The 15,992-nt window shown below is 35.5% G+C and overlaps 1 protein-coding gene across 2 annotated transcripts in view; it reads right to left on the reverse strand.

The window, feature by feature from the left end:
* The window catches only part of DGKI (diacylglycerol kinase iota), a 623,490-nt gene that overhangs the window by 159,803 nt on the left and 447,695 nt on the right, over window positions 1-15,992 (reverse strand). For both annotated transcript variants that reach the window (XM_056799742.1, XM_003342025.4), the window contains 2 exons: window positions 14,467-14,546; window positions 8,635-8,679 (listed from right to left, as the gene is read on the reverse strand). In XM_056799742.1, coding sequence (XP_056655720.1) covers window positions 8,635-8,679; window positions 14,467-14,546 — 125 coding nt within the window. The remainder of the gene's footprint in view (window positions 1-8,634; window positions 8,680-14,466; window positions 14,547-15,992) is intronic.

The raw sequence follows: 15,992 nt of genomic DNA on the forward strand, positions 1-15,992 counted from the left end.
ATAAATATATAAAACCAATCACATGGATTGTCAGAATCAAAATAATAGGAAGAAGAGTAAAAAGAAATAAAGTTAGTAGTTTACCAGAACCAGTTCCTAAGAAGATAGCCCAAAATAAAGAAAAAGAAAAAAATCCAGTCTGAGATACATTAATGTACAAAGTATAAGTAATCAACAGGCAGAAGATAAAATTTTACTTAATTGGTATTAATCACTTATGCTTTCTTTTAATGGAAAAGGAAGACAATAGAAAGATACTAGTATAGCATTTTCTATATAGTCAGAAGACACATTTATTTAAGGAAATATACAATCAAAAGGAGGAAATAAAAATGGAAAACATTGTGTGATTCTCTGCATGAAGACATGATAGAACATTTCTAAATACCCAAAAGCAATCTATGTTAAAAATATAGCAGCTAATAAATTGCTAAGGTACTCTAATGATAATTTCATTCCTTAAAAGTACTGGAAGTTATTATGAAAGAAACTAATCTATATTTATTTTTAAAGGACTGTCTTATGGAAGAAAGATTTCTTCTACTTCATTCTTCAGTGAAGAATTATGTGCAATCAATAAAGGAGATGAGGACTTAGGTTCAGACCAAAACTCAAATTGTTTAGGAATTTTGCCTTCACTGGAGGTCACCACATAGAGGATGGATGACCACTTCTTGAGTCTCTTATGAAGGGCATTCCTGTTCAGGTTTGGGCTGAACTAGATTGTTTCCAAGGTCTCATAAAAGTCTGAGACTCTCTGTGAAAAAATGATGCCATTTGATAATAGGGCACTAGGCAAATTGGAACAGAGATTTTAGATATCAATAAGGTGAGAAACAGTGAAAATCACTGTGAGCGTCTATATAATCAGACTCAATAAATGATGATAATTCTTTGATATCCAAAGCAATCCAAATGACAGAAGCAAGATAAAGTGGCCAGAAGTGTCTGTGCCTTGAGAATGAAGCACATTTTTAAAACCTCATTGTCAGTAACCCATTTTTGAATGAATACTTTAAACTAAATTCAAAATGAAAGAAAATATGCATTTTGAAAGTATTTAAATGCACGTGTAGGATATCAAAACTGGGCATGGACATAACCTGCCCAGAAGACTGTTCAAGTACTGACCTAGACTTGATCAAATTGATAGCTGGTCATCTGGGACTCAAGTGACACCCACAGTCATCCCAATGATACCACAAAGTTACCTAAATCAATGACAATGTTTCTCATCTTAAGTCATTGGATCCGGGCTGGATTCTCAGATATCACACTTGCTGGTTGTGGGATTACAAGCAAATCATTTAACCTCACTCACAGCCAGGTGTTAGAGGGATAAAGTGCAAGGAAATAGTACTGGGCTAAAATCAGGAAGACCTGAGTTCAAATCTAACCTCAAATTTTTATTATGTGACCCTGGGCAAGTCATTTAACCTCTATATGACTCAGTTTGCTCAAATGCAAAATGGGACTAAGAATATTTACATCCCCTCGTTGTTGTGAGGATAAAATGATATAATATTTGTAAAGTTCTTAGCATAGTACCTGGAACATTATGCACTCAATAAGTTCTTCCTTCCTTCCTCTCTCTCTGAATCTCAGTTTTTTCACCAACAAAACATGGGGTCATTATAAAACTCAGTAGGATCAAATGTGTTAATATGGGTAAAACTTTTTTAAAAAATATTATTAATGTTAGCTATTATGATTAGCAATAATAATGATGTTTGCAACATTCCTTTTGAAGCATAATACTGTATGTGTACTTCTAATTTTTAAACTACCATACTTTCAATTCTTTTAAATAGCTGAGGAAAATGTGCCACCCCAAAGTCCTGACACTTATATTACCTTTACTATGAAAGGATTTATCTTTATGGTGGATCTATTTCTCAGCAGCTATTAACCTGAACAAAAAAAAATTGTCCACTTGCTTAAACAAAATCTTATTTTACTCATGTGTCTCACACACATGGTTAAAAGTCAGCTTGCTTGAGTTATTTCTTTATTGATTAGGAAAGCATTAGTACTACTATTTGGCATGCAAATAACCAAATGGAGCACTTAATCTGCATTCAATTAACCATAAAGGATGCACAGGGATTTAATGAGGGCAAAGCCACTCCATTATGCACTTCAGTAGTTTATACAATTAAGCAATATCCATTTAGGATCTAGCTATATGTTTTCTGGAAATGGACCTACATTTCTGATTTCACCAAGCTTTGAGTAGTGATAAAGTAGCTCCCCATCTTTTCCATTAATATTCTTGCTTTACTTTGTAACTAACATATAATTTAACTTTCTTGACCTTTCCCTCTCTCGTGGAACCACCAACACATCTCACCCACTTATCTCCCTCACTTCTGAACCTTGTCCCACTAAATCTTTTGAATTTGCTCAACTTCTTTGTCTTCCCTCGCCATGCCTCACATGTACATGGGTATGGATGTGTTTTAGGGCATAGGTCTGAATATGTGGGTCTATACATCTCCTTCAAAAGTCAAGTCATAGCCTTCTGTGGCTCAGAATGGATACAGCCAAATTACTAACCAAAGTAGAAGTCTTTAATTTTACCCTTTTTTTCTTCCAGCCAAGAAAGAGAAAGGGATTGGGGATAAAGATGCAGGACAGCTACTTCAGACAAGTTAGTCAAGTAGCACCCAAGTACCTACTAAGTGTCAGACATGGTATTAAGTGCTGAGGATACAAAGATGAGGGAGGAAAACCAAGTAGGTTCACAATGAATTATTTGTGTGAAGAGGGAAGTATGGTATAGGAATGCTGAGGGATTGAATTCAATCCAACCAGTATTTATTAAGGTGGAAGGTGGCAGGTGAGCGACAGCTGGGTATAATGAATAAAAATATGGTCTTGGTAATCAAAAAGACCTTAATTCCAATCCTGTTTCTGAGACATAACCTAGACAAATTAGTTCATTTCTCAGTTGCCCACTCCCCAACAACTCCCTAGAATTATTAGTTCCAGAATTCTTACCAGCATTAGAAGAGGGAGTTTGCCCAGCTAGAGCTCTTCTTTATCAATGAAATTACAGTCTTCATTAACCCCCCCAACACACACACACACACAAAGCCCTATGGTAGACTTTGGAGATACAAAATATTGAACTGAAATAGTTCCCATCAATGAGAAATATCTATATCATGGCATGGAAGAAAGGGAATCTTGGAGTGGCATGGTGGTCCTTGGAATAAATATTGGACAGATAAGGAAGTGGTCATGGAATAACAAAAATTTGGAGCATTTCTAGGTGACTTTCCATATTTTACAGCAGTGCTTCTCAGTCACAGCTGGTTTGTTCATTCTTAAGTTGCTACTTATTTAAAGGGATGGTCTTAGGATGAATTTCCAGCAAGCATTCTATTCTAGTCATTCTAGTCAGCTTTCTTTACAAGGGAGGCAATCCCAGTATTTAGGAGTAGAATTGCCTTCTTCAGTGACTGCCTTGGGCAATCCTGAGAATCCTGGCCATGATCACATATTGCTTTAAGTGTCCAATCTGGCTATTCAAGAAAGACTCCTACAAAAAAAGTCCTCCACAAAATTATTCACTGCCTAAAATGAATTACTTGGGTACCTGATCTTTTCCAGTACCTACTTTTCCAGTCTTCTTACATCTTATTCAACCCTAAATATTCTGTCATCACATGACACTGACCTTCTTTCTAGTCATCAAACAAGCCTCTTCATGTTGTGACTGAAATTTTCATGATTATCCCCACTGTCCCTGGAGCTTCCACCATTCCCCACCTTAGTTCTGCCTTGTAGTTTTTCTCTAGCCTGTTTTAAGTCTCAGATAAAATCCTACCTTCTATAGACACCTTTCCCAGCCCACTGTAGTGCCTTCCCTCTGAGATGATCTACCACTTAGCCAGGTTATCTCTAGGATATAGTTGTTTACAGGCTGTCTTCCTCTGTAAGCTTCTTGAAAGCTGGGACTATTTCAAGCCTATTTTTTTATCTCCAGAGTTTAGCCCAATGTGTGGCACATAATAAGTGCTTAATAAATTCTTTTTAAATTTAATTTATTTTTTAATCTTTACATTCTGTCTTAGAATCAATTGAAGTATTGGTTCTGAGGCAGAAGAGCAATAAGAGCTAAGAAATCCAGGTAAAGTGACTCACCCAGGGTCACAGGACTAGGAAACTCAGTAAGTATATACTAAGACAGAAGGTAAGGGTTTTCATTTTTTTTTAATGTCTGAACTTAGAATGTTCCTTTCTAAATTAGTCTGAATCCTATGCTGGTGTCAAGTCCTTTTATGACTGGAACATAGCTTAAAGGCTCCAGGGCCTTCCCTTCATTAATCATTTCTAATCTATGGCTTTAGTCTGCCTCCCTGTTGGCATGCCACTCCCCAATGAGATGGTGAGCTCCTCAAGAATAGGGATTGTCTTTTTGCCTTTCTTAATATCATCAGTGCTTAGCTCAATACCTGGTATATGGTAGATGCTTAATCAATATTTATTGACTAACTGAATTCTTGGTCACTTTCCATATTTTACAGCAGTACAGCTGGTTTATTCATTCTTAAATTGCTACTTATTTAAAGGGATGGTCTTAGGATGAATTTCCAGCAAACATTCTGAAACAGCTGGGAAGTCCAAGTTACTGTCTTTCTCAGTTGCGTCTTTTCCTCTATGTGGTGTGAATCACAGAACATGGCATTTTGAAGAGTGTCTTCTCCTACCCCCCATCCTCAGCCTGGGGAAAGAGAATGTTTCTTTGAGGGCCAAAGAGGTTTTTCACCAAAGCTTTTAATGTGTGGAGTCTTTCTTTGGATACATTCACAACATAACATTATCACTCTTTTACCTAAATAATAAAGCAGTAAGACAGACGGTATATACCATAGATATTTTTAATAGAGAACAAAACTGAGATCCAGAGGATAATTGAACCCAGGTTGTCTTTTCCTTAATTAGGAAACTTTTTTTTTTAAGGAGCAGACATTAAACCCTTAATTCTCATCACTGGGTGTTATAAATATGCCTTAATTTTTGCAGAGGCTGTATGTATTTTCTTACTGAGGAGGGTGTGGAGCAGGGCAGGAAAATATGGGAGGTTTGGGAACAGTTTTTAAAAATGCCTTTGCTGACACACATCTCCCTTATAAATGAAATGACATTAGATGAAATAAACATGCATGAAGAACTGGCTTAGTGAAGGAATAAAGACACTCCAGAAAGGCATTCAAAATTTTAGAAACCCTAGGCAGCCCACTAATTTGTAGCTGGGAATATCAGTTAATCCTAAATCCAGATCAAATTCAAGAGGAAAACATAGCATTTAGATGAGTCTGTAAGTGCCCCAGATACCTTATTAGTGAGTTATACAGCAGACTCTATGTACTTAAGCCATTTATTGCTTTTGTTTCTCCCTTTCCATAATTCATAATAGAATGCCAACAAAGTATTTGAGCTAACAGAATGACATCCCATAATAACCTAATAAGACATTGGGGGGTTATGCAAGAACTTGCTAGGTATTTATAGTCTGCTAAAAACTCCTGCCTGTAGAATCATAGAATACCCAATACATAGTCTGCCTTGCATCAGAATGGCACAACATGTGGTTAGTGTGTGCCTGGTGAGCTTAAGTTTGCAAATTCTGGTGCTTGTACAGCTATTGAGATGACCACTGGACTGTGCCGATATAATCTGAAGGCAGAAGGGCTTTAGAGCTACATACTTCAATTAGCAAAGGAACTTCCCCAAAGGAAGTAGTCACATACTGTGTGTGTGTGGGGGGGGGGGGGTAGGTTAGGGAAATGTCAGGATGGAGGAGGTAATGCTTTCTCTTTCATCTTCCTACACCAAGCTCACTGGTGCTTGTCATTTTCCTAAGTTTGGGTACATTTTAGTTTTATTGGCACTGGATATATAATATAGTTTAATAATGTCTTTAATCCTGAGGATCATCAGTGGATCCCAGAAGGTAGGAGAAAAGGAAAGGAAAAGGGAGAAAAATAAATAGAGGAAAGGAAAGAGAAAGAAAAAATAAGGACAGGATAGGAAAAAAAATTAAAAAGAAAAGAAGTCCTTATCATGGAATGTGTTGAGGAAAGGATCACAGTAATTGTCTCAATTACCCTTCAGTGCCTATATTTGGGGCATAAGTTGCACAAACTTACCCTAAAAATTGTAGTAGGGCAATCCCTACATTTTAATGTCCCCAAAGAAAGAAAAATAATTATACTTTTAGTAAAGATATATAAGAAAAAAACAGACAAGATAAGAATCCTCTAGGATGAAGAAAATGTAAATGGATTAGAAACTCCTTTGGTGTTCCTATTATTCTAACACACGAGGACTATTAAAATTGTGAAGTAAATTCTGAGATGGGTTATGCAGAACTGTCCCTTTCTCCACTTCCTCTACTATAAAACCTCTATTTTAACTATAACATTCTTTACTCTCAATTTCTACTTCTCCCACTGCTACCATATCTTTGTTCCCCCTGAAAAATACCACCACATATTTTCTTATATTATCTGCTATTGTGAAGCTGAAGTGAGATAATGATTGTAAAGTGCTTAGTACCGAACCTTGCACATAGTAGGTGCTACAGAAATACTTATTCCTTTGCTCCCCATTTTATATATGACGTGGAGAACAATATTAACAACTCTAGTCTCTAAGGCTATCATCAATTTCCCCTCCTTTGACATCTTCCTTGTGGAGTAGTTACCTAGGCATAATAGACTGAATAATTTTTCAGATGAATTGATATACTAAATCAGAAAGACTAAGCTTAGCCAAACACCATAATTCAAAGTGTAATACTCTGAGGAAATAGCCCTAACTACTTTTGCAAAATGTGGCAGAAAATAGATTTTCATTACCAACCTAATAAAACAAATTATTTTGTCTTGCCCTGGTCCATTCATACACTCATGTATCGCATGTCCTCAGAACATTAATTCACTGAGACATTGGTTATTGAGGAATATTCTCATTAACATATTGCCTTAGCATTCTCATGTTTAAAACGACTATGGTAGAATTTCTGAATCAGTTTTTAAAGTCAAAAAGAAGGTAATGTATAGTAGAAAGGACACCCACATAAAAGTCAGGGGAAGACAGATATCAGATGCCATGCTGCCACTTACTTTGCACATATTAGGCCTTTAACAAAATAAATAGGGAATTCACAATTTCCACATCTGTCAAATGAATCTGCATGACTGCCAAGGTCCTTCAATCTTCATAATTCAAAATTAAGATATTCTTAAGTGACAATGGAAAGTGGAATACTATTCTGTTCCATCTTTTGGGTGACTTTAGCATACCTTGATCTTTCTAGATAAAGACATGTCATACCATATGTGAAAGTTCTGCTCTTGGAAAGCTATTTAGGAATCAAGTTTTTGGAACATGAATCTAATTTAGAGTTTCACTTTTCAATAAAAGAATCCCAAAATGAATTCTTTTGTAAAGTACTTATAAGGAGTCAGGAAGCCATGAGTGCGGATTTCAGCTTTGCCTCTTATTAGCTGTTTGATCTTGGTCAAATTGCTTAACCTCAAACTTAATGGCCTCATCTGTAATATGGAAGAGAAGTCAAAATATTTTATTACCTATCTCTTAAGTCTTTTGCTAGGGAGATGATTTTCAATGAGATACAACCAGAAGAACACTGATTTTGGATCAGAGAACCTGGTTTCAAATATTACCTTTCTACATTTCCCATACTTATAAAATGAGAGGACTGAATTAGATTGCCTTTGAGATACCTCTGGCTCTAGGTTTTATGCAAAAATGTTAGTTATTATTATAAAGCAAAGAATTATTCTAAAATGTTCATACAGAATTCTTCAAACAAGCACACCTGTATTTACCTATAAAAATAACTCAGTATATAGTTATACTTCTACATATTTTTGACAGGCAAATATGATGCTCTCTTGGAAGGTTGTAGATCCAGTTATTTCTCATGTGCAGGCACTCATTATACTGAGTCATTTGTGTTCTATCCACTGGTCCATTTTGTAGCTAATGAGATACATTTGGAGAAGATTTGGATGAGATCATGGGAGCAATCAGAAACTAGGGAAACAAGGAGCAAACCTATATCATAGATCTTATTAATTACATGTTATATCAACAGAACTCAAAGCTGACAAAAGAATGATGAGCTGAAACTGCACTATGAAGAAACTGTGCACAATCTAAATGTCCTGCGAGAAAATCAATTATCTACTGTTTTCTAGATTAATGACTATTCCAATAAAATCAAGACATTTCAAAGAATAAGAATATGCACAACTTTCTTAAAGCATAGTCTAATGGATATAAGAGGCTTTATTTATTTTAGACAGAAGATCTCGGTTTATAGTCCATCTCTGACATCTCTAGCTGTGTGACCATCAGCAAATCACTTCACATCTCCAAGTCTCATGGTTCAAATCAATAAAATGGGAGTAGTAATTGTACTTAAACTGCCTCCCCCACAAGTGTGTAAAAGTGCTTTTCTAAAATTTAAAGTGTTATGTAAGTGAATTGTTATCATTATATCAGCACAAGGTTTGACTTTTTAAAAATGACATTAATAAAAAGATGAACTTCTTTTACCCTGAAGGTAAGAAAGAAGAATTCATCATAAATTACCTGGTAATGAACTCTCTGGGTAGTAGAAGGAACTGACTGCAGGTCCTGGTGAGAAAAAGAAAGAAATATTCATGACTTTAAAAGTAAAAAACAAAAACAAAAAAACCTTATGAAGGTACTAGTTATTCCAGCCTAAAAACAACTAAATCAAATACAACAATAATTTAGATCAGATAAACAAAAACAAACAGTAGAAGCAAAAACAACAACAACAAAATCATTGTCAAGTACAGCAAAAACTCACAGTTTCAAATTGGTTAGGAAAGTTCAATTTGAACTACTCAAAAATCCAAATCAAGGAACATATTTTAAAAGGATATGCTTTAATTAATTTTAAATGGATATATAACTCAAAGTAATGGCTAGGAGTCCTATCCAACCAGGTTTAATTAACAGATAAGAATCATGTAATTAACACATTCATTGCTATGTTAATGACCTAATAAAGTACTTTCAATAATGAGTTCTTATAAGGTTAAAATGTCTTTCCTTTCCTTATCCTGTAAATAAATAATTTGCTTAGGAAACAATTTGCTTTTTGAGAGATAGCCAAAAAAAAAAAAAGTTAGCTTCTGCTATTCAATGTCTAAAGGATAAAAATTCTAAATTCATGGAGCCACAATAAATGAAGATTTACTGAGCTGCTAAAAACTTGACCCACTTAAAAAAAAGTTTTTATAACTGAAATAGTTATATTTGTCACATTCTGTAACTCTGGGGATAATTAGTGTAGCGTATTCACAAATGTCAGCAATTCTTCAGGCCTTTGTCCTTTTAGCCTGGTATTTCCTTCCCAAAGAACTTTTTTTTTTTAAGTTTGCTTCCTTTAGCCAATGAAATTCATTTTTTTCAAAATCTATATTCTTTATTTAGAATAGTTCTCTTTTTCCTTTCCCCTTCTTAGAATTCTTATCTGCATCTGTTCAGTAACTTTTTTGTTTGTCACTTCCTACCTTTGAGTGTCATTTTACTCAATTTTCTTTTCAAGAAGGATATCCACTTTCCTCAATGTCCCTACTTGCTGCACCAGAAAAATGGGTTCTTATTATAGTGGCATTTATAAAAAATGTTGAGATACTTATAGACTCAAATCCTGATGATTTCTGTGCCTTTGCAGCATTGGTAAGCACATCAGAGAAGGTTATAAAGTTTTCTCCCTTTAATTAGTAGGCTTATAATAAGATCATATCCAATCCCTCTTTTCACTGCTTCCTCTTTAGCCTATAGCCCTAGGGAAAAAAGCAACTGAGTTATGTCTAATGCCTGATTTCAGCTGATGTCAGAGACAAGGAAAAATCATAGCATCTTGAAGTTGGAAGAAACCATAGTGATCATCACATTCAACATCCCAGTCAATGTAAAAATCCCTTTTGCCAAGTTATCACAGGATTGAACTGAGATTTTATGACTGAAAGCCCACCATTTCATGTGGCAGCTGTTCCCATTGTTGTACAGCTCTTATTGTTGTTACACAATGTTTTCCTACACAGAGCCAGAATTTGTCTCTCTCTCTTTTACTTCCTCCTATTCATTCCAGTTTGCCCTTCGAATCAACTTAGAATCAATCTGCTTCAAATATTTGACAATTATCATGTCTCCCTCAAGATTTGTTATCTCTGACTTAATCATCCTCAATTATTTCAACTATCTGTCATACAACAGAGTCTCCTGACCCCTCTCCATGCTCATTTCCTACCTCTGGATGCTTCCAAAATCAGAATTCAGGATAAGACTTCAGATAAAGCCTGGCCTATTTAAAGCAATATTAGTTCCAATGCTTGGAGCACTATATTTTTATTAATGTATATTGGGCTTGTTACCAGTCAATATACTCATATTTTCTTCTACCCCATTAGGTCTTCTCTAGTACATATGCAATTTTAAAACATAATTGAAATACTTTCTGAAAAACTAAAGTTAGGCCTTTATATTTACTCCTGTTATATTTCATCTTATTGGTTTTGATTCAGCATTATAAACTGTTAGGATTTGTTATTCTGTCACCCTTCATATTGTCTTTTCTCACAAATTTGCAATATTTGTCAATTAAATTAGAAGTTCTTCTATGTTTTAAATGAGTCCCAAATAATAAGTTTATACATAGATTTGTGTTTCAACATAGACTTCTATTCTGAAACAGAACTAAAATTTGTTTAATAAAAGCTTGTCATTAATTCAGGCTTTTAGTACTTTAAAAATATTTTGTTTTTCCAATTATATGTAAAATAATTCTTAACATTCATTTTCTAAAATTTTGAATTCCAAACACTACCCCTTAGTTTCAAAAAGGCAAGGAATTTGCCATAGATTATACATGTGCATACATTTTTGAAAGGAGGGTACCAGGTTGATTAATAGATTCACAGTAAGTTAAATATGAAAGAAATCTTAGAATCCTTGAAAATGCTTCAGATTCCTTAATAAAAAGCATACTTTTCATCTATATTACTCTTTAATAGTTACTAAATGCTCTCTTATATGCTTTCTGTTTCAGGTGAAAACAAATATAAAGAGAAAACAAGGATTTTCCTCATAACCCAATGAGGTAGACTATTAAATATTATCATCCCAATTGAATAGCTGGAGAGACTATGGACCAGAAAAGATGTTTTTGCCCAAAGTCAGTGAAATACAAAATACATATACATATGCTAATAGCCCTAATAAAATCAGGAATACTGAAACAATCAATCTTGCCAATAGGTTTTTCAAAATAATATATACATGGGTGTCAAAAAATTAGAAAATAATTGGATGTCCCTTTATTGGGGAATGGTTGAACAAATTGTGGTATATGATGGTGATGGAATACTACTGTGCTTTAAAGAATGAGGAACTGCTTGATTTCTATAAGAACTAGAAAGACCTACATGAACTGATGCTAAGTGAAATAAGTACAACCAGGAGAACATCATACACAACTGAAACATTGTGGGAAATTCAAATGCAATTGACATCTAGAGAAAGAACTGTGTGGAGTAAAAATGCAGAAGAAAATATGTGATTTAGTATTTGTTTATATGGGTATATGATTTGGGGTTTTGGTTTTAAAAGATTATTTTAAAAATGAATAATATGGAAGGATTTGAGTCATAATATATGTATAATTCAATAAAATTGCTTGTCAACTCCAGGACCAGGACCAGGGAGAGAATTGGGGAGGGAGACAACAAGAATCAAGTAACCATGGAAAGATTTTAAAGATAAAAATATTTTTAAAAGAATACATATGAATTTCCTAATTATTTTTACTCACTGCTGACATCAGGGAGAGTTTGGTAGTGAGTAATACAAATATGTTATAGCTCCTCAAATATTTCTGCCAGTTCATTCTCCTTCTTACTCTAATTTTAAAAATAAGTTTGGGCAGATTACTAGAGGGATAATTAACCCAAAAGCCTACTTTTTTAATTGTTTTTTAATACCCTTTGAGTTTCTAATCAATCAAGAAAACAATGATAGATGACTGGCTATCAGTGCCAGCGGTTTAATTAGGCTCTAACCAGAATGGAGACTACAGCAATATCCCTAGTCAACATACCCTTGGCTATGTCCTATAAGCAGGCTCATTCTTTTCCTTCCCTTAGAAAAAAAAATCCCTTTAATGTTCCACTAATGTAAAGCACTATCCTATCAGTCTCCATCCAATTTCCCCTTCAAACTTTTTGGGAGAGTAACTTACTGCATTTTCTTTCCATCCACTGACTCATCAATCTACTGAGGTAAGGCTTCTGCCTTTAGCACTTAACTGCTCTCTCAGTGACTTCATAATTGACAAATTCAAGGGTCCTTTCTATATCCTCACTCACTTTGACTACTCTGAAGCATGAAAACCACTGCCTTATACCATCCAATTTCGAATACTCTGTGTTCCTTTGACTTCTAAGGCACTACAAGATCTTGCCCTTTCTCCTGCTTCTCTGACCAGTTCTTTGTCTGATTTAAAGATTTTTCTTCCCCCTGCAAGTCCCTTAATGTAAGTGATCCGTCCTTAACTCGGTTCTCATTTTTCTGTCTACTCTCCCTCTCAACAAAAAACACCCACTCCCCTGGCTTTCATTATCACCCCTATGTAAATGATCCATGATTCTGTAGCTCCAGTTTTGACCCATCTCTCTAGTCATCGAGTAGGATTTCCAACTACTTCCTAGACTTCTAGAGTTGGATGCCCATTAGCACCTCAAACTCTATGTCCCGAAATGAACTCATCAGCCCCAACTCTCAAACCTACTAAACCCAGCCTGACTTCTCCGTTTCTGTTCAGTACCAACAGTTCCCCTTGAAACCATGTTTTTGCTTCTCCTTCTTAAAGTTCACATATAAGCAATCACTAAGTATTGTAGTTCTATCTTTGCAACATATCTTGAATATCCTCTGCCCTCTTATAAATCCTAGTACCATTGTCATAATTTAGCATTGCCCTCACTTTGGTTTGATTTAGAAGCTAAAGAGTTCAGCATATGGAGCCCTGGACTTGGAGACAGTAACATCTGAATTCAAATCCTGCCTTTAGTCACAACAGATGTGAGACTTAAGTCATTTAATTTCTCTAAGTTTCAACCTTTGCATCTGTAAAATGGGGCTAATAATAGCACTGCCATGTAGGGTTTCTTGTGAAAAATCAAAGCAGAGTCAAAAAGATTTACAAAACTTAAAGCACTACTTAAATGTGACTAAATTGTTACAATAATCTCCTAATTAATCTCCCAGTCTTGAAATCTGACTATCATATCTATCATATACATTGTTGCCTTTATTGCCTTTTTTGCCTTTTAATCTTCTGAAATTGTATATCCTTTGTTATTTCCATGCCTCAAAACCTTCAATAATATTCTTCTGCCTACAAATAAAATATAAACTCATTTTTGGTTGGTGTTTAGTGCTCCCTATTAGGTACTTTAATGTACTTTTCCAGGCTTATATCTCATTACTCCTCTATGCAAAGTCTATGCAATAGTCAAACTAGATTATTCAAAGATTGTACACATCTCACATTTTATTCCCTTTGTTTATCCTATTTTTCTTCTTCTTGAAATTGACTCTTTATCACTTTATTCTTGGAAAAAATATGCCTATCCTTAAAAGCCATTTCAAATGTCAATTCTTTCAAAATGACTTTCCTAGAGTATATGTGTGTCAAAGGCCTGTTGGATGAAAGGATTATATGTATCTGACCTGACCCCAAAGGACAAAACTATGTGTAAATAAGTAGAAATGAAAAAAGAAAATTGCATTTAATGTTAAAAACAAAAAACAACTTCCTGGTATGAAATGAAATGAAAGCTATCCAAAATTGGAATGTCTTACCTATCTCAGGAAGCAAGCCTGTCCAGGTATAGTTGGAAATTATGATTCCTTCCAAATATAAGATTCTGTGATTTCTTCATACTCTAAAATCTAACAGTACGTTATTTATACCTCTCTTAATTACATTTGCTGTACTCTACCATATTTTATAGCTTTGTGTATACCTGTCTTTTCTGTAAGATTGTAAACTCCTGGAGGACAAGGACAATGGATGTCTTCTACAACTTTGTATCACTTAGTGACACCAAACATGGGTCTTTATATGTAATGAATAGTCATTAAATATTTTTAAATTTTTGATGAATTGATTAATCCTATTTCATCTTAGCAGTAAAGTAACTATTAAAACTGAGGGAAACTATGTTAACAAATTGCATTATACATTTTAAGGCAATACCATAGACTTCCTTTCCACTGAAGCTCTTTCTTTAAATGAATTTGTGTTGTCCAAAGTTGTTTATAGACCCCCCTCCCCCGACTTATTAAGAGGTCATTATGAATAAGCAGTTGCCTGAATCAACTCACCTCCTGTAGGCGGTCAATGTACATACGACAAGTTTCCAAATCGCAGTCTCCTCGAACAACTAGAATACCCAGAGGTATAGCTGAGGATGGGGGGGAAAGAAAGAACTAAAATAACTTATTTGACATTTCTATGTAGACATTAATGTACTTTTAGTGCTCAAAAGGTTTCAAAATATTGGATTCCATTTTTTACAATGCAAAAAATTTTAAAATTTTCATTCCTCAACCCTCCTCATCTATTTAGTCCTTGCATGCTTTGGTATATCATTTATTTCCTTACATAATGTCTTGCATAGCACAGTTTGCAATTTAACACAGTTCTTTGAATGTGCATCATGTCTGACATCACTACAAGAGATGAGTTTTGAGAGACTTCCGGGTAATCATGGCTGCAATCTAGACGCCACACGCTTCCTCTCCCCGGCACCGAACAAAATAGACTACATCAAAGGAGCATAAAATCACCTTTGGAAGAACAGAAGGACTCCCCAGTACCCCACAGAAGCAAAGGTACGTGGGGCTTGAACATTTCCACACTAAAATAAGAAGGAAAAGCTTGCACAGAAAAGTGAACTGAGCCGCCCTTCCCCCACCCCACCTCCCCCACTAAACCAGAGTGAGCTACCTGAGCGCTCACCGGGACAGCGAGTGAGTGGGGAGCGTCTCTGTCTGGGGGGGCACTCCAGGGTCCTTGGGATCTGGGGACTGCCAGGAAAAAACGTCTCAGGGTGCTTTCACTGGAGAACCCAGTGGAGCTGTACTTGGGGTGGGCTGTGCTGAACACCGCAGGCTGATTATCTGGGCGGAGCTGAATACCTGGGCTCGGAGGCTGGGAAGAACTAGTCTGAAGCAACCTAAATTCACAGAAAAACCGCTCATATAACCCAGACCCCAGACCAAAAAGGAAAGGGGAATAAAATCACCATGGCTCACATGGCCCAAAATCAAGCCTCCAGGAAGAAAGGGAAAAAAGTGACTATTGAAAACTTTTATGGTGGAAGTACCCAAGGAAAAGAGGAGAATGAGGAGGAAATCCAAAAAAATTCAGAACACGCCTCCCAAAATGGAAACTATCAACAAGCTCTGGAAGATCTCAAACTGGAACTTATCCAAAAGATGGAAACCTGGAAAGAAAAATGGGAGAAAGAGATCAGCTGTCTGACAGATAAGAATGCTCAATTGGAAAAAGAACTCGAAGCATCCAATAGAAGGGCAGACAAGGCTGAAAAGCAAAACCAGTCCCTAATGACCAGAATTAAGCACCTCGAAGAAAGTGAGATGATAAAACAGCAAGAATCAATAAAGCAAACCCAAATAATTAATGAATTGGAAGAAAACATAAAATATCTCACTGAGAAGGTCACAGACCTGGAGAACAGAGGAAGACGAGAAAATCTCCGTATTATCGGTCTCCCAGAAAAACCAGAGGTAAACAACAAATTGGATATTATTCTACAGGAGATTATAAAAGAAAATTGCCCCCACGTTCTGGAGCAAGGGGGCAAAATAGAAATAGAAAGGATTCA

This window comes from Monodelphis domestica, chromosome 5 (assembly GCF_027887165.1).
Source record: "Monodelphis domestica isolate mMonDom1 chromosome 5, mMonDom1.pri, whole genome shotgun sequence".
Classification (NCBI taxonomy): domain Eukaryota; kingdom Metazoa; phylum Chordata; class Mammalia; order Didelphimorphia; family Didelphidae; genus Monodelphis; species Monodelphis domestica.